The 20088-nt window shown below is 43.5% G+C and overlaps 1 protein-coding gene across 1 annotated transcript in view; it reads left to right on the top strand.

The window, feature by feature from the left end:
* Positions 1–12371: 12371 nt before the first annotated feature.
* The window catches only part of LOC139054377 (rifampicin phosphotransferase-like), a 73819-nt gene continuing 66102 nt past the window's right edge, over positions 12372–20088 (top strand). Inside the window, exons 1-8 of the mRNA XM_070531288.1 lie at positions 12372–12391; positions 13564–13679; positions 13765–13835; positions 13916–13980; positions 15504–15576; positions 16841–16912; positions 16976–17082; positions 18994–19066. Coding sequence (XP_070387389.1) covers positions 12372–12391; positions 13564–13679; positions 13765–13835; positions 13916–13980; positions 15504–15576; positions 16841–16912; positions 16976–17082; positions 18994–19066 — 597 coding nt within the window. The remainder of the gene's footprint in view (positions 12392–13563; positions 13680–13764; positions 13836–13915; positions 13981–15503; positions 15577–16840; positions 16913–16975; positions 17083–18993; positions 19067–20088) is intronic.

The following is a 20088-nucleotide window of genomic DNA, read 5'->3' as shown; positions in this document are numbered from 1 at the left end:
GGAATGTATCATGGCGATTATCGAAATGAATATACGGGGTGATTATTTTTAAGCCTTACAAATTTTTGAAAATCGTCTGCTGCAGATAACATAATTCTAGTCCTTGAACTAGATCGTTCATAGAGGTGGACGTTACTTTCCCGAGAAATGAGAACACATCTTCAAATAAAAAAAAACACGTTTCTTATGTATTCACATTACGGCACATATGCCAATTCATAAATTGTAGCCGGTGATCTTGCAAGGTGTTTGCTAAATATGTTTTTTCGGGCTCAAAATGCGAAGCATGAGAAAAGGAAACAGGGAACAGGCAGGTAAGCGCCATCTCCTCTCGGGCTTACGTGTCACCCTTTTTTTCGTGTTCCCTGCTTTGCGCCAGAAATAACATGTTTGCTAAGGTTAGGCACCGATTAGCCCAAGAACACGTTGTGCTAGAGAACACTTGCAAGGCAGGTGCCCTTGGAATGAATTTGCACAATGACACCAGTTTGAAATCATGCGTCTTCAAACTCGCCGTAAAAATATACTGTTGTTAAACTCGCTTTCTATTAAGATAGAAATTATATAAACACATTTCTGCCATCGTTGCCATGGGTGTCGCCGTGATTTCGCACATAAAGCTCAACGGTGAAAGCATTGTTGCCAAGTGCCGTATGCTTTGATGCGAACGAAAGTGTGGGACGGCGAGCCGAATATGGCGGCTCAAGGCACCATCCCCCAGGCTCAAGGCGCCGGGGAGGGGGACAGCAGGAAGGGGGTGGAGGTGTTCTACTCCGGTGGCTGCTGCGTATGGCGGGGCCGTGCGCCGCTGCAGGGGTCCTGCATTGAAAGTGATTTGCGATAGGGACAGGGTGCACGCCGAGTGCTGATAGCTTCTTGCGCGCTAAGTTTTCACCGCGTAGTTCGCGTTGAAGCGCGAGGCAGCAGTAAGGTCAGTCGCTCGCAGCTGCTGCCACGCTCGCTTACTTCAGTTTTACAGAGAAAGAAATTTCACAAGAGCAGACACTGTCATAGCGATCAGTGGCCGAACGGGCTGTGGTGCACGAAGTGGATGGAATTAACACCTGATCCACATTCCTGGTTTCGCTTTCGGGCGCACGTGTTTTGAACGCTAGCTGAGAAGCGTTACGCCGGTATGCGCTGATCGGCGCGGCATTTCTTTCGCATCTACTGCACGACCACGCCCGGTCTTAGTGCGCAATCGTTTTATTGTTCAGCCAAATGATTGCGAACTACCCTAACAAGCCTCGAACAAATCTGTGCCACATGTTATTTCATAAAGCAGACGCAAGGCGCATTGCAAAGGAGGGAAGGTTTATTGAGATCTATAGAAATGCTCGTTCCGGGCGTTTTGTGCATTCATCCAACGTTGCGGCACCACGTGAGCAGCAGTAGTTCCCGTACGAAGGTCAACCTTCGCGGAATCCGCTGAAGAAAGTAAATTACAAGCATGTGTCATTTTGGTATTTACACCTTATAGGAATACTGTGTGTAAAGCCGAAAATTGCAAAAGTGGTAAATGGGCAGCATTACAAACAAAACGAATTCGCTTTTACATACATGACGTAGAAAATACCCGACTCATCCCAATCAATACCATAAAGTTGAAGAAACCATCTCATTTCCAAGCATTCCTCCACTCCCGGGCATTAATTTTTGCACTATATGAGCAAGAATGCACGGACGACTGCTCGTTTCCAAAACAACTTGCCCTCAGCCGACGCGATAATACGCTACGCACACACAGGTTGCCACAGCACATTGCAGACTGCCTTCTGCTCGCACTCAACACAAATGCGTGGGGGAAAAGTCGGTTTTCAGTAGTTAGAAGACCGAATTTTCGAATTCCTGGTTTTTGAGCTCATCGTCATCGTATTTCAATACGAAGCATTTCTAGTCGCAATCCTGCGCGTTTCGATAGGTAGATATATATATATATAGGCCATCGCGCCACCTTCAGTGACGAGATAGTGCACGACCTTCGTGAATGGCCCAGAGAAAGCGGTGGACTTTACTGCTGGCATTTGTACTACTCTTCAAAAAAAAAAATAAAAATGGGCGAAGAGATTGATTTTGGGGGCACTGCCACCCCCGTCCTCAAGTACGCGGCTGCACGGCTGCTTCAGATGCGGACGACATAACTTCGCTGTTACATTTTCCTCAGAAAGACATATGACATCAAGAAAATGCAGCTTTTATTATTTAAGTGTTGCTGTCGAGACGAAAGGCACGTAACACGTCCTAATTCGAATCGAAGGGGATCGCCTGCCCATCACAAAGTTGCAACGCTGGCAACGGAAGCCACGCAAAGCCAGAAACGTAAATTAGAAAATTAGTATGAGTGCTTAAACCGAAAAGCTTTTCAAACCATTCACCGCATGCGCATTTCAGCCTAGTTGTAGGATGCGCAATGGCTTCACCGATGCTTTATTTAAAGTACAGGTATATGCATCGTGAACACTTCTAAGCTCCACGTTACTCTTGGGACCCCTCGATTTTGCTTCGCTCTTACCTGGTGCTTGATGTCGGGCGCGCACTTCCGCTCCATTTGTTCACTTTGATCAAGCCATGACAATCATTTCAAGAAAGTTTGTTCAGCTTATACAGTGACGACGCAGAAAGTAGCAGAAATGCTTCTGTAACAGGCCTCACTAAGGAAAGATACAACAGATTCGGGCATTTTTCTTTCAGTGTTTGCTATGGATCAATATACGCCCCGGCTAGTGCGATGCTACCCATTGATTGCGCTGCTATAAACACTGATGTGTATGTTCAGCGTGGCCGCCTACGCCTGCGAAGTGGTGAGTCACCAAAATTGTTTTCAACGTTCTATTCCCTACGCCGTGACAGTGGGCGCTGTGGCGACTGCGTTCCAGTAACACTGACCCTATAAAACCATTTGGCACGGCCCTTCAAGAATGCGATAAACCAAAAAAAATGAATCCCTTATTACTCTAGTAACGCATGCAAAAAAGAAGCAGCACTCGCGTAGGATTAGCAATCATTGTTGTTCAATATGAAATCTATATATTACGAAAAAGCGAAGTCTACAGTGAGGCAAATGCTATCCAGTAAAAGCTATGATACACGCCGGAAATAATGCGTTGAATTGGTTGATAACCTTATGCTAATGTTTCTTAATGACAAGAAACAGTCCGGTTGTAGCCAAGCATGTATAATGATAAAGCACGTATAAACATGGTTAAGGGTAAATGCCATTAGTGAAAAAAATTTTTGGAAAGAACCAAATGCGGCTGTGGGCTTAAAGTTTGGCACCGCCTTACCTCTCTTTTTACCTGTGGTGACGGAATGGCATGATCGGAATACTTGCACCACGAAAGGCTTTTCTCTTCCCGACCGAAAAAAAGTATTTGTACAAAAGGATTGTACTGTTGCTAAGACATAATGCTGTGTCGTCCTTATTCTATTGTCATGGAGCAGTTCGGGGAAACACTCGTGCCATTTGACTGGCACTCTTCGGAACACTAATAATACTCTGTGCAGCGCTTTGTCCAATATGAAGGTTCTCATTCCGTATTGCATATACTTGGCCATAATTAGGAGCTCTTGAATGTTAATGAAACTTCCTTGTTTAGAAGCCTGTTGTCTTAAATTGCATCTAAGAAACCGGAATTTCTTATGTACCATCTCACCACTCCGTTTTGCATTTTGAATGATTCACGCTCTTTTTATTGTAAAGGTATATTTCTTGCAGGTACGCTTCCTCTATTGGCGGACGTAAAATTTGTGACTCCACCATTAGTCTTCCAAACCGAACATAGTTGTTCTGAAGTCCATGTCACTGCCGTGGACCTCAAATCTGGACAAAATGGCGGATCTGGCTTTATTGTTTCTGTCAAGAGGTAAGAAAATTCACACAATTTTGGTAAATTTCTTCTTTCTAGTACGACATGACTCAATGGATAGAGGGAATAACCTGCTTTGTATAGCTACACGAAGAGTGCGAGGTTCCTTTATTTTGATTTATCCGCGTATCTCTAAAGCGCCAAAGCGTTGCGGCTTATTAGGCGCTTTTTGACAACGTGGTGGAATTTGAGTGCTGAGATGCTTTACGTATGGCAACTTGTGCATATTATTGGCATTAGGTATATTGTCTAATTGATTATAATGAAGGAAAAATGAGACATACACGCAATCGTAGCCATTGCTACAAAGGAAACCCATACTGGTTCTTCGAAAGAAAAGCCTCACAGTTGAGGAAAAGCTTAAAATTGAAGAACAACCTCAAAGCCAACCAGGCGGCTGCCATCTGCTAACCACCTGGTTAGCACAGATGGTAGAGTGGCTACCCCGGAAAGGCGGTGGTCCCGGGTTCGAGTGTTGGACCAGGACGAATTTTATGCGAAGCATATTACGAGAGCTCAACCCAGCTCCTCAGGCGTGGCGGTGTCGCCTTCAATGACCTTTGACCCCATGCCATACCATGTGACACCGTTACGTCACGACAGAGGAGAAACGGGGCTCCAACTCGCGCCGTCGCTCGCGGCGTCGCGGCGGTATATAAGCAGCTGCGCTTGTTTTTAGGTGCGTTAGGCTCAACTCTTGCAAGATGGGCTGGGTGGGAATCGAACCAGCGTCTCCGGAGTGTGAGACGGAGACGCTACCACTGAGCCACGAGTACGATGCTTCAAAGCGGTACAAAAGCGCCTCTAGTGAATGCGGTGTCGCCTTAGAAACGAGCTGTTTCTAAGGCTCAGGCGTGCGTCGCTTGCTCAGGCGCACATTTCGTTGCCGCGCCGAACGCTGCGTTGCTCGACGCTCACCGCGTCCAATGCGGGGCGCGTAGTCGCTGCGCCGTGGCCCATTGTCTTACACCCCTTGGCGGGTCGACGGGAACGCTGTCGCGTTTCACTCTTGAAGGCGAAGCAGAGTAACGCATGAGTTGTTTCTTCGTCTAGCCGAACCAAATATAGCCAAGCAACAGCAGTTCAACAGACTAAACAGTGGTTCAAGAACTAAAATAAAGGCTAGTATGCTTCGCATCCTGGGCTTAACCTTAGCTAAGCCACAGCCATTTTTTTTGTTCAACGGCGAGGCTTTTTCTTTCGAGGAACCCGTGGGGGCTTCGTTTGTAGTAATTGCTACGATTGGGTGGATGTCTCATTTTCCCTTAACTGTAAATACTTCTCTCCACCTTGCGGGTTTTCGCAGAATTATTACGTCAAACTCTTGCCTTTACTTCGAGTTGTTGACAAATTCCACTTCGCCCTGCTATTTGCTAACCGCCTGGTTATCTCAGATAGTAGAGCGGCTGTCCCGGAAAGGCGCGGAGGTCCCGGGTTAAAGCCCTTGACCAGGACAAATTTTCTTCAACTGCAAGGCTTTTTCTTTCTAGGAACCCGTATGGGTTTCCTTTGCAGCAATTGCTACGATTACGTGAATGTCTCATTTTCCTGTAATTATAATTCTCTCCACCTTGCGCGTTGCCGCAGAACAATTACGTCAAACTGTGTAATTAAGTGACCCTGTTTATTGTGGCGTTCGTTTATTCATTGCATTCATATTACTGGGACAGCAATTAAGTGCCTGGAACTGGGCTTGCCAGGTCGGCTTGTCCCGTCAGTCTGTTTCCTGCGTTCATCCAGTCTGCCCGTCCAATGTGCTATCCTGTTACGCAAACGACAACCATTGTCGGCATCGGCAACGCACAATTATTTTTTTCTGCAGTAGGCCATTCCCCATTTACAGAGCCTCAGACAATATATATATATATATATATATATATATATATATATATATATATATATATATATATATATATATATATATATATATATATATATATATATATATATATAAATTCGCCACAGTTCGCCTCCAAGGGGATGAGCTGTTAATGGGCCATCACTCATTTTTTTCTGTATTTGGTAAGCAGAACTTGAGTACTGCATATAGCACATTACATTCTCGACAGAGAACAAAAATGAAAGGCGCACTACGCTTCGTAGTCGAAATAAACTTAAAAATTGAGAGTGCACAAGTGACCAGCAGCGGAAGCCAGTCAGAAGTGCGACCAAAGGTTTCGGCCATACTACACACTTGTGTAGCCTTTTCTCGAAAGACGGAACATTTCTAGTGGCGTGGTTTGGCGCATCTGTCTATCATGCGGCTCCTCCATAATGAATGGTGTTCCACAGCAGTTCAGGAAAATCTGTGAAATCTTTGCGCTTCACACTAGCTTTAGAGCAGTGGCAGGTGTGTATGTATTTCGGAAGTCAGAATAAGCAATACTGTAATAGACGAGGATTAAGTAATGTGCATAGCTCAGAATTTTTGTACAAGATGGCAAGCGTTCTTGCGTGCAAAAAAAATAAATTATGGGGTTTTACGTGCCAAAACCACTTTCTGATTATGAGGCACGCCGTAGTGGGGGACTCCGGAAATTTCGACCACCTGGGGTTCTTGAGCGTGCACCTAAATCTAAGTACACGTGTGTTCTAGCCCCCATCGAAATGCGGCCGCCGTGGCCGGGATTCGATCCCGCGACCTCGTGCTCAGCAGCCCAACACCATAGCCACTGAGCAACCACGGCGGGTCTCTGGTGCACGTTTTGCATTTTTGATCAAATAATTGAAGTTCACATGTGTTTATGTTCGCACTTATGTAATGCCTTCGGGCGTTGAAGAAGAAATAAATTAGATAGATAGATAGATAGATAGATAGATAGATAGATAGATAGATAGATAGATAGATAGATAGATAGATAGATAGATAGATAGATAGATAGATAGATAGATAGATAGATAGATAGATAGATAGATAGATAGATAGATAGATAGATAGATAGATAGATAGATAGATAGATAGATTTAAAACAGTGGAAGTAAACAAAGAATAGCATTCGCATTGAAACAAGCTTTACCATATCTCCTGTGGTTCCATTCTTCGCCTATCTCTCTTACTGAGTGCGCTTTGTAAAGTTCGATCATTATAATAATAATAATAATAATAATAATAATAATAATAATAATAATAATAATAATAATAATAATAATAATAATAATAATAATAATAATAATAACACAGTGTGGTAAGCTTTACTACGGGAGAATACTGCTGCCGAAGTAACTAAGTTCGGCGGCGAAGGAATCGGGGAAGTTAGTTCTCTCTTTTTTAAGCTTACATGAAATAATGTCTTGTAATCACTTTTGATTCTAATTACTTTTAGCGCTTTTGCTGCCCTTATCCGCATTAGTTTGGGAAATGTAGTTTTATAACTGACGTGGTATTAACGTGGCATCAAGCTTGATGCCACGACATCCCATCGCAAGCGCTACAAAATAAAGTTAGTTTACTGCTTTTACTGCAGGGCACAGCAAGGAAGTTGCAGCATCCCACCATATCTGAAGCACAAGATTATCGAAGGTAAGCTCCCTGAACAAAAAGCGTGAGGTGTTTCTGCCGAAGCCATCGTGTTTAACATCAACCTTGCGGTTTCAAGGTCTTCGCCTAAAATCTAATGCAACTTCCCAGATCAAAATAAATTTTGCAGCAATTTCTGTGGCATGCAAAGTTGAACCAACGAAATGGTGTTCGAATATACGACCTCCGATATTACTTACCACATGGAGAATTCAGAAAACGTATAAGCACGTTTGGCTTTCTCTCGCTTTTCCTGTGTTGTGCAGAGCCGAAGATGCCTGATGAGCATCGCCTTGTCTCAGATATCAGCGAACCGTGCAGCAAAGTTCCAGAGTTAACAGGAGGCAAGGGATCGTCTCTAGCGGTGCTTGACTCCATTTCCAGGGAAGTGCACACGGTGGGTAAAGCACGAGTATGAACATCTCCTAACTCACTATTAAAGGAAGCTTTCGTGAAGCGTGATATCATAGCTATAACAGGCATTTCTGAAGATATACCCTACGCATGACGTAGGCTCATGTATTGGCAAGGAAATTCACTATGGAGATTTACTGTGAAAATTTACTTGAGAAATTCTTGAGAAATTTACTTGAGATCTACCATTCGTAGATCGTAGTTCTGAATACTTTTAATTCGACCAGCACTGTCTTATTGCACCTTCTGATTTTCTAACCTATGAGAAGTAATATGAGAAGTAGATATTCTATAAAACAACTGAAAAACCAAGGACAAGAGGAAAGAGTGGTTACTGATGTTGTGGATTAAAAGAGATGAACGCAAAACATTCAAGCGATGGGTAAAGGTAACAAAATATTCTGACAAAGCCTGTCTCGCAATGAATGTCGACGTTAATGCCATTAGTATTCAAGCAGTGTAGAGACACACCGCACCGCCAGCGGAGAAATGCGTCATATATGTTATATTCGTATGCCGTCGGGCTCTTTCTTTCTTTCGCGTTTCCCATTGGAGGCGCTGCGTCATCTGGAGGTGCCGCCTAGAAGTCCGCACCCGGCGCGTTTGCTAGTATATATTAAGATAAGACAAGATATTCTGCATATACGGTGGCTCAAGTTGCTCAGGTGGTTGGTTTAGAAGCCGGTTACCTCAGCACAGCAGCTTTATGCTCTACCTATTATACAATGATCCATTATACCCATTGACCCAGTTTGGCGGAGAAGCAGTAAGAGATACGAGCAGATAGACAGACAGAGACAGTGGAAGACGCGTGAAGTATGCTAAGAATGCTATTCGCAATAAAATTATTATTCATTTATTGCAACCTCTAAGCAATGACACTTTGCTCTTTGCATAGTTTTCTTCGGTGCACATTCTGGCGAATTTTTAAACAACGTGTTGATAATATTGCCACACCTACATCACTTCAGTTTTCATGGCAATCACTCTTTTTCATTGGAATATCACTGTTTCAAGTTATTGCTCGGCACAACACACGCTTACCTGTATCCCAAATTTCCTGATAGCTATCGCCAGTTCTATAGGGGGTTCTTTTTAAGTTGTACCAAATTCTTCCTAATTGCATGTAGCAGACTGCACAATTCTAACCCTCGAGTTAAATAACATGATGAGGCGGTCATTACTTCTACGAGAAGTGAAAATGATTTACTGGATATTTACATTACTTAATGTTTTAATTAATTACCTTACGGCACATGTTTCAATCCGTGACTTGCAGCTAGTGAGCTTGCGAGGCATATCAGCTTCTAACAAATTCTTAGGATGGCCCGGCTTCGAGATATGCACCGTCAAACTTGCGGTAGGATTTCCCTGTTCCACTTGCTTTCATTAGCAAAGAACCAGTGGGGAAAAATCAAAGGACGAACATTAAGAGGAAGCTTTAGCTCGGGCCCAACTCCGACGCGGCCTATTCAAATACATGTAAAAACGCAAAAACGTTTTTCTGAGATAACCCCTGGACCGATTTTAATGAAATGTGTTGCATTTGAGAGAAAAAGTTAAATTCTAGTGACTGTTGCAAGTGGAATTTTGATTTAGGGCTTGAATTTTGTTAAAATGATTTTCAAAAATTCAGACGTTTGAAAAAAAATAGAAGCACGAAGTTTACAAACTAATAGCTCTGCATCAAGAACAGATATCGCGATTCTGTAAACGGCATCCATTAGAGCATTCAAAGCGGACAAATTTGTTATGTCAGTTTACATCTTACGTGAATTTGTTACGTTGTTTACGAGGGTTCTGCAAAAGTTGTAATTACACATTTCCCCATTTTTTGAGGTTCATGTGTAACATATCAATTTTGTCCGCTTTAGATGTGCTATCAGGTACAATTCACAGAATTGCGATATGATTTTTTCTTGCTGAGTTACGGAGTTGTAAACTTGATAGTCTCGTTTTCTGAAAATTCGCGATTTTTGCCAAATTTTAATAAAAAATTGACAGCCTAAATCGAAAATTCGAAACCAACAGTCACTAGATTTTAAGTTTTTCTTTTAAATGCAGCGAACCCCGTCAAATTTGGTGCAGTGGTTGCCTAGAAAAACGAATTCTCCTTTTACATGTATTTAGATAGGAGCACCCGAGCTAAAGCTTCCTCTTAAGGCCGCTCAACAAAGGCAACGCTCGCGTTCGCACGGTGTTTTTTACATGCAGATAGTTGACGATCATGAATAACCAACCAGCCCGCATTTCAGCTCTAGTGCTGTTTTATGCATTGAAGCACAAACGTAAATGGAACCCCGATGCATTTTGCGGTCCGTTGGTTGAAAAACTTTATCGAGGGCCAACGAGGCGCGCGTTAGCATGCCGCAGGCGATTCCCACGTCGGCACCGTCAGGCCAATCTTTTTGGCCATTCCGCGGGCCTGCTTGACCCATTGAAAATGATTATCTCGAAACTGGTGGTTCTCAGAATTCGTTCCAAGTGGATACGCCTTGCCAGCTTACCGGCTACAACCCGCTGAGTTAAATTTGTGCCCTAAGGTAATGATGCAAAAACGGTAAATGGGTAATTAGGTTAGTTATGAAAAAAAATTGATCTGCTTTTCTTTTTGTACAAGTTACAGTACTGCCTCCCTGCTGAACATGAGATTTGTAGACTCTTCTAGCTGCCCTGGAGTAGCTTTTTTTCTGCAACCCCTCCATCTGTATTGTCAGATGGGAAAAGAAAATTTAAAAAGTAACGGCCCCCTCATCTAGTAATGTAGCTCAATGATGAGAAGTGTGTTATCTACCACATGAAATTTTAAAAAATGAGCAGGTAAAAATATTTGGTATACCAAAGGTGCTTCACCTGGTTGAACGGACATGGCGAGTAGTTCATTCTCAAATGCATGACAGCAATTGTTCTGGAATGCATGGTCAGACACGTGTTGATAGGTTACGAATCCGAACTGTAGGGTTAGATTCGGAGCCAAAGGCTGAGCTCATTGGTGTCTTTGTGATTATGTTTTTCGCTTGTTATTGGGGGGTATATATTCGAGCAGTAAGGAACTATATTCTTAACTTACGTTAGAAGTATTATTAGAGGTACAGGAAGCAATACCCAGCGCCTTAACCAGATTTCACGTACAGTGTTGGTGAAGAGCCCAGCAACATAGGTAAAAGCATGAGTTCAGAACCTCAAATATTCTTACGCAAAATTGTGCTCCCCCCCCCCCCCCCCAAAAAAAAAACAGAAGCCAATCTCAAACCATACAAAAACGTGCACACTCGTCAGTCATCAAATCTAATTCTACTGGTTGAGTTCGTTCGTTATTTATTCATATTTTGCCGCACGTGCCAGATAAATTGCTTATGGACGCGTGCGTTGGAGAACAAATTTACAGGAACAGCTCCCCATAGCACCCATGCATACATATCTGCAACCGGAATGGCACCGCGATATTGATTCTGTACAGGTTCGCAGGTGCAGACGAAGAGTGACGATTCAGACGAGACGCGCAACCAGTGATAACGAGCCTAGCTCTGCATAGTGGCGCCATCTAGTTAAGGCACATGCAAGCGCATCCTCTTACGCGCCGGAAGTCTTGCGTCAAACGTTTATGAATGGTGATCTTGTCTGTCTCGAAAATGTGCGAACCGAACTTTACACATTGTTCACGCTTAGGTGCTACATGTAAATGGTGGTTTTTGCGTCATAGGTTGATTATATTTGGCGTTACAAAATGAGAGGTCGCAACATGACAGCGTCTTTGCGGTTGCCCCTTTTTTCGCCTTTAGCGAGAATGTATATAAGGCCGTTCGTGTCACGGGGACAATATGACCAGTCAAGGATCTCTCGGTACACTACTAGCAATTTTCAAGGAAGATTGACTCAATATAGGCGCCTTTTGCGCCGAACGGCAACCGTATAACAGTGATACTCAGCTAAAAGAGTTGCTGGAAAGACGTTAATCAATGTACTTGTGACAATACCAAGAACAGCATGGTCACTAAGCTCAGTTACATTGACGACCAGTTGGCCTAAGACGAAATTCACTCTCTGTATATTTCATCATAGGCACGCAGTACTTTGAATCAGTTGTGTTTAAATTACCAAACATTGGGCAGCGTAATATAAGGTTTTGAATCACAAGAGGACACCGCTCAGTCGAAATACACGCGGATACCAAACGTCTCCGCAAACATTAAACATATTTGAATATAGCTCAGTTGCTGTGTAAGCTGTTTTTGTTTTCATATTATTGTTTTGCGTGGTTGTAACTTCAGAATAGCTGACCCTCTCACTGGCCAAATTTCAGTTTTCACAGACAGCCTAGAAAAAGCGTCCAGAGCAAAAGGTCACATAACAATATCCATGCGCAGTGCCTAAACTCGAGATTTATATACTTTTAGACCTGTCTATGTGCACCATTGGGAAATATTTTTGAAATGTTACATGTTTGCCTCATAGGATGTGATCAGAATGCTTTCCTATTATTTCAGTTTTCAGTTCCCCGGGGATTCATTGTCACAACCAACTCTTACAAGCACTTTTCCTCAAGTACAGAATTTCGAAAATTGATGCAAGACATGGAGACTGCAATGTCCAGGTGAGCCTCTTTATACGTCCTATAAATTACTCAGTGTCTAAGTAACTGGGGAAAAAATAACACGTACACTACATCAGCGGAACGAGTTGTTGATTTGCCGAAGTCGCGATAATTGGAGACGTTCGATGAGCTATTTCAAAATGAAGTTTCATTTCTTCAAAACATAACTCACTTATTATACTTGCTTTAACTTCTGCGGTATATTTTTTCTATGAAAGCATATCCTGCTTCTTAGTCCTCGACACGCAAGCTTGCAGATTTAGCGCAATAGGACAAGTATTGATTTAGTAACCTTATCGCGTTAACTTCATCTGTTGAAGCGCACGGGAGTTGGAAACAGTGACCCCACACGAACTTCTGATATAATACGCACTCTATGACCTTCTGCTTCCAGCACAAGTTTAAGCCAGATATTTCATTGAGCAATTTATCCCTTTCGGATGTTTTGGCAGTGGAATGTCGATAAATTCGTTATTTATTATTATGCCATTGGTTTGATGGAATGAATTTGTAAGGCAGTTAACATGAGAAAAATATTTTATATGTCTACATGAGGATGCGCAAACATTTATTTGTCATTCCACTTTTCGCATGTCTTGCAGGGATAATTGGCAGACAGCACTGAAAGAAACCTGCTTCGGGTACGTCCAGTGTATTGACAAGCGCAAACTGTAATAAGGAGTATTTCAGATACTTCTGCCAGAATCTTGTTTCCAATGGTCAAAATGAACCACAGCTATTTGAGCGCACGAAAGTGGACTAATTACATAAACATCAGGTGGTCATTGAGCCCTCATACGCATCGAGATTTCCTATTTCTTGAAAACAGCTTTAGTCTACTGTAAAACCCTTTAACTCTCTACTTCTACATTGGTTGATTGTTGGCTAGCATCTACATAATATATAGAATTTTCTGATCAAAAGGCAACTATTCTGCTGCCCTGCTTGGATCGTCCCAGGAATCAATTAAGGAGCTTCAATGGAACCATAATTGTCACAAGCGGAAGTGTAACTGCTACGATGCAAGCAAGCCCTTTAGCTAGGTGAGACCCGCCGCTGAGTATCCACGAAGGCTACGTTGAAGAAATGTCAAAGGCCTTAAAAATATGCAATATTTGGTAAGCTGTATTCGGCCGATTACTTCATTATTGTATTACCTGCTGTGTGTGCAGGTTGGTAAATGCTCTGGAAGATCTCAAAATGCCTGCAGATGTCCAAGGAGCAATCTGTGACCACATATCCAAGTTTGACAAGGACACCATGTTTGCTGTCAGATCTTCAGCGTTAGGTAAGCATTCGAATACGCTACAAGAAGAAGATGTTTCCCTGAAGTTTCACCATTTTAAACCAAGGATATGTGTGCCTATGTGCAGGTGAAGACTCCGAGGATATGTCGGCCGCAGGTCAAATGACAACGGTTCTCGGAGTTCGGGGCCATGAAAATGTAATTAAAATCACCAATTTTACAGAGCTTTCAACTTTGCTACTAGCAGCTCACTCTCCGTCAAACATTTTCTTTTCAAGGTCGTCAGCGCTGTGGTGAAATGCTGGGCTTCACAGTTCAGCTTCACTAGTGTGAACTATAAGAGGTAGGTTTGACTTGCACGATCAAATAAATTACCATACGATTGGCGTTTTAATTAGTGATCGTATATAAATTCCATATTATGCTCCAGAAGATCACTTCCTTCAGTTCTGGACATTGACTCGTCGGTCATGCATCGCACTTCTCAGCAATATGCCAGCGTAACTGAATGGACAGCATTAAAAAGCATATGTTTCAAAAGATCCGCCGAATAAAGAAAAGTGTAGCAATGACGGGAATGTACTGGCACCTAATAACATTGGCATTTAAAGGACTTTGTTGCAACTTTCTTGGTTTTGGTGAGGAAAGTAGTTTAACAGTTTTACAAACAAATTTTAGGTGAGAATACCATATTAAAGATACGAAGTGACCTGAGGGATTCCTCCCTTGACGTACTCTGTGGCAACATCTTCAAAAATAGGAAGAGATGACGCCTGCATCTCCACAGATGCTTTCCACAACCGATTTATTGTTGTGAAAATTCAGAGTGAACCAATATACTATCTTACCCAGCACAGATATTTGGCGCGTTAGTGGATGCTGGGACAACACAGGTGCATAGTTTTTCTTCCTACGCTTTATTAGAGGCTGTCGGTTGAATAGGATTGCACGTCGAATGAAATAAAACTTCGGGACGTTATCACTAAAAGTAAAACTGTTACTTGGGACTGCGCAGACAATATGGGCAGCCTTTGGACGTCCCGATGGCAGTAGTAGTGCAAGAGCTTGTCAATGCCGACACTGCAGGTGTAATGTTCACCTGTTATCCACTCACGGGAAACCCAGGGTACATCACAGTGACCGCCAACTACGGCATTGGAGAGGTAAGAGAAGCGCGTGATTTCGCCTAATTGGAAGGTAAATATAGAGCTATGAAGTACATCATGAAGGTTGCCCTTCTAGAAAGTTACCGTTCTAAATACCTCGCACATCCGACTCAAATTTCAAGCAAGACGCATTGTACAGAATTTTACAGTGGTGCTCAAGTTATGACCATCCTGATGCATTTGCTGCCCTCAGCTGTGTTTGTTTGTGTCCATTTGTGCACGAGCGTATTTAGAAGTAACGCTGTCTTTTTTTTATTTCGTAACTAAAGACAATGCGCACATGAACATTCAGCGTTGCCTTTTCCTTATGCCACAAGCTTTCTGAGTGAAACTGTATAAGTTAGTCATCGATTATTCAAAGAATCTTCATTTCTCTTTTGTATGTCACATTAAAGTATACTGCAACAGTATTACTGACCGGCAGAATTTGTTAAGAATACTTGCATGTAAAACGTATTCTGCACTTGGCCAAGAGCATATAAAGATAGTGATTGATTAAACTGCGGAACTTAGCCCATGGACCAACTATCGCTGTGACGTCAAAGTGAGAAAAGAAAAGGTGCAAGATTTGCTGCTGATAGGTTTCATTTTACGCTCTGCTTTTGTTACTATATCCTATTCTTGAACAACCAAATGCGCAGTCAGTCGTCTCTGCCTCTGTGGAGCCAGATACCTTCACGCTGATACCTTCACGCTGAAGAAGAGGGGGCCCCAGCAGCCCATCATCGAGTCACGCCAAATTGGGCAAAAGTCCGTGTGCACTACCGCGTCAGGTGAGTATGCAGCCCTGCCCCCATTTAAATGCGAAATTTGTGAACGTAGAGAAATGAGACATATTGTTGGCAAGGAGCGCACATTACAATGAAGTTCAGTGTCCAAAAAAAAACTGTAGTTATGAATACAAGCGGGGTGCCACGAACTAGAAGAGAACAAGTTCGCCCATTGAGAAAAGTTCGCGCACTCAATACAGCATCATCGATCTTGGTGCTTAATCGTGTATCAGGTTACCTACAAAATTTTACTATTTCTGCGATTCAGAAGTGGGGGGGGGGAAATCTCGTACTGCACACCGCAGCACTACATGAGGGCGAGAGAGACAACGTATTGTACGAGGTCTGGTATACAGCTTTGTCAGGCGCAATTTGACTTCCAAGGTTTTGAAGGGGTTCGAAGGCTTAAGTGCAAAAATATCCTCGGAGTTGATGAGTGTCTAAAAAGCTTACCAATTACGAAATGAGAGAAACCCTCCGCGTATCCCGAATAATCCTGCGCCTTGTGAGATCTCGTGAAAACCACGCGAGCATCTAAGCCTAAGGGCTGCATTATACGCTGGCAGTAGTAACTTGCCTCTAAACCAAGCGTGTCTATCGTGTTACCAGACCTTAAGAAGTGTTTTTACTGTATTTATTTAGATTGTGCGCCTTGCGACTGTCATTTGCTTGCAGAGAGTGGCGGTGTGGCCACCGTATCACTGAGTACGGAAAAAGCCACGTGTGCCTGCGTCTCAGACGACGACGTTCAGACTTTGGCCGCTATTGGCGCACAGGCAAAGAAATGCCTGCGTGGAAATATCTGCCCCAAGAAAGAAATATAAGAAAGAAAACCAGGGTGTAAACATTTTGCACTGGCGTAGCGCATGCTGATATGTCAACCACTGCGATAAGGGAGAGCGTTCCTGAACAGCTATGGACGCAATGAAACGTTGTTCGTTTGAGCAGAAGAGCACGTGTATACATATCCATTAGGTATCATACTGCCTAGGAGACGCTTGTAACACCAGAGGCACTACCTATGTCTGGTGAATATGACCCTGGAGCATGAAAAAAAAGTAATTTGATCGATAAACATCTGTAGGCATTAAATTTGTGTCTTGCGAGTGGAATCGGCACGTCTTGCAAGTCATCTTTTATAAACATGTCGAACAGTAGGCACCATAGCATGTCGCGAATGCTTTGTAGCTGCAGATGCGCAGAGCATTCCAAATGCCATCATAGATGTAATGCTCATTTATTGATTTTGCCTGTTTTGAGCGCATAGGTTGAAAAGACGTACACAACACCCCAAGACATTGAGTGGGCACTCAGGGATGGAAAGTTCTTCATGCTGCAGGTAAAAAAATACTCTCTAGAAGGGGTAATTTTAGGCCACACTAACGCGCGGTATTCCTTTCAGTGCCGCCCCGTCACAACATTCTTCAGAGAGAGTGACTGTGAGATGCTCCACGAATTCGACGAAGGTATAAAGTCGGCCAAAGAAGTTTTGACAAAGGGAAATGTTTCGTAAGTGTGCGCAGTTCTTAAAAATTCGCCTGCTCTAGTAGCGCAAGGGAATATTCGTACCAAGAATGAGTTTAACCACACTCTTTAGGCAGGTTTATATAGCAGTTGCTTGCTTACATCGCAGTGTTAGTTGTTACAAGGGGCGTGGTTATTACGTGTGTCGTGAAAAGAACTCATCGCATTAACTGCTTTAAGCAGGCGCGTAGGACCAGTGGCTGTGCCATTCCACTTCTCAGCTCGAAGTCGTGGGTTCGATAACTAATGACAATGAAGGTATGCTAATGCGAGCGGAAGTCAAAAATGCTCGTTCCCAATAACGAACTCTAACAGTCAATATTCCGAACTTCTTAACTACGTTGTTTCTCATGGCAGTGTGTTGCCTTATGAAGTTTAAGCACAGCTGTCAATCAGAGGTGTATCTGCATGCCAGTTTGGGAGCTTGTAAAGAAGAACTGAGAAAAAATGTCTAGTATGAAGACAGAGAAATGCTGTTACCTCATTAAGCTATGCAGAGAAAGGAAAGCACTAAGAAATTTAATTATATGGCGTATAATAGGGCGCCAAAACGAATTCTTTTCCGTTCTGGTTTTAGTTTCATTGCACTGTAAAATGCTCTGTTCCGATTCGGCTAAACACGAAACAAGAAATGAGCCGTCACGATTCAAAACGGTTTTATAGGCACGCAAAAGTTTTCCAAGCAGATTACCGGTAAAAACATGGTATTTACTGCTCTTAATAGTCAGATTATGAATTATCAGATAATGCTCAGTGCCTTGACTCAAGGCACTGAGCTTGATCTTAGAATTGAGAATTCACAGTCAAGGCACTGAACGTTATGCCAGAAGCAGCATTCTATCGAGTGTACTCGCCGAAATGCGGTACCGCTGTTCTGATAAAACGAACTTAAACGAACGACAAAACTTTGGTAATAAAGCGATGTACCCGTAGTGAACGAGACAATAAGCTATTCAGCGCGCAAGCCAATGGTTTTGCTAGGATGCCGATCTGCTAGTGTACCGAGCGGCAGGCGTAGATTAGCGGAGCGCTCGATCGGCTGTCGCTCGTACTATCCCTGCCTGAGATATGCGCTAATGTGGAGTCCCGAAATACGCGCTGACGTTGCCTGACTTCGGTTGTTTCGGTTTGCCTACTTTCCCGCCTTACTTCGGTTGTTTCGGATTGCTGACTTTCCTGTTGAACCGAAAACCGAGAAAAGGGTTCCGGTTTCACTACGAAAGAAAATCATAAATAACGTCTCACTTACGTTTTTCTTTCACTAAAAATTATCGTATCATTTCTCGTTTTCCGTTTTTGGTTTCCTTCCATTCTCATACACATTCGAATAGAGTAACGGATCGAACACCTACGTTAAACTGTCTACAGAGGGAAAGTATAGGCGTCCGCAAACAGTCTGGCTCTTGCTGGTAAAGCTTATCCAGCCTAGCATTATAGTAAAGACGGCGTCCTGTGTTCGCGTAGGTTGGCAATTCCGCTAAGCGCAGGGCATACAGGATGCTTGACGCTACATAAGCATGTTATATATAGTGCGACGACGTGTCCACACTCCCGAGGAAGCGTACTATCACGGGAAAAGCGACATTCAAAGTACAGCGCACTGCTAACACTACACTAGCAAAATATGCCCGCACCTACTTCGTTCTACGGCATAGAGTTGAAATGTTAACTTCTCCAATGTACCATTCACGCTCAATTAGCAAAGTCATTGATTTCGCGTCCCTCCTAAGCATGGACGTTATACTATCTTTCGCCACTCACTGCGAAAGTCGTCTTCCTCGCGCGTATCAGTTGCCATAGTATTGCGAGGCAAATATATTTGCACAAATGCACGCATGAATGTGCCATATTTTTCCCACCTAGAATTATTCTTTAAAGAATATATTTTCGTTTCAGAGAAGTGCTACCAGGAGCAGCGTCCCCACTGGCTATGTCTTTGCTTCGGTGTGGCTTCGAGGCACACGGCAAGGTATGTTTTGATGGATGTCATTCGCCATTGTGTTCTCTGAAGTAAAGCAAGGCTAGTAATGTATATACGCAACTGGGACATTGCCAGTGCTCGTTCTACTCGAATGTGTTTTTCCGTTGCTCTGGATTTTCAGAACGTTTCTTGTTTTTGCCCCGCTACTCGAACCCTGTTATTTATGGACTGCTTGGACGGATCATAATTACTGCTGGCGCCTATTACAAGGTTCGTCGGCAGTTATACCCTCTCGCGGTTGCGTCCAACCCGAGCTCTTCTGCGGATTCCCGAGTGCGAGTGCCCCCACGGTACTCGCCACGTGGGCACGGAGCATCCAAGCTGCCGTTCTCTGTGTCGAAGGAGCGGAAGGTTAATGATGCAACCGCCATCCATTGCAGGTGCGTCTGTTTCCCTGGGACGAGTGCAACGCGCGAAGACGGTACCCTGAAGATAGACCTCACCAGCATAGAGCACAGAATACCTCGGGCAAGAAACGACGGAACCTACTAGCCTTCCACCGAAGGAAAATGCAGTTCCAGCAGTGCCATAAAGACCTCGTTCATCACAAGGCCTGCCTCCATGACCAACACATACATCTCAGGAATCGCCAATGACATCGTGGTACAAAGTGGTCATCAAGCCTCGTGCTACATACCACATGTCCACTCTGCCCCACCGTAACATTCAAGCGGCCTTGGATGTCTGCTTAGGGGCTTCCTGATTTCAGTGTTTCGCTCTACACAAACCTACCAATATGGTCTCAGGATGAGTGTTTGCTGTGGTACTAGTTCATAATCTCATAGAACTGCAACAGATACAAGTACCAAAAGAATGTGTCCTTCCCATTCACGCGTACCTCGCAGGTGCCACTGATTTAGGGCGCTGTGGTTAATCGCATTGAGTGTGAAGAAGACCCTGAAAGGCTCCTGCAGGAACTATTGTGTCTCACGCACAAGGTCATGACTTTTCGCCACCTAGGCAAAGGTCGTATAGGCCTAATCAGGCTTCAAAGTCCTGATTCTCCGCCT

Source organism: Dermacentor albipictus, chromosome 1, assembly GCF_038994185.2.
Source record: "Dermacentor albipictus isolate Rhodes 1998 colony chromosome 1, USDA_Dalb.pri_finalv2, whole genome shotgun sequence".
In the NCBI taxonomy this organism is placed as follows: Eukaryota; Metazoa; Arthropoda; class Arachnida; order Ixodida; family Ixodidae; genus Dermacentor; species Dermacentor albipictus.
Note: the sequence above shows the minus strand (reverse complement) of the source record. Positions and strands in the feature narration are given on the sequence as shown.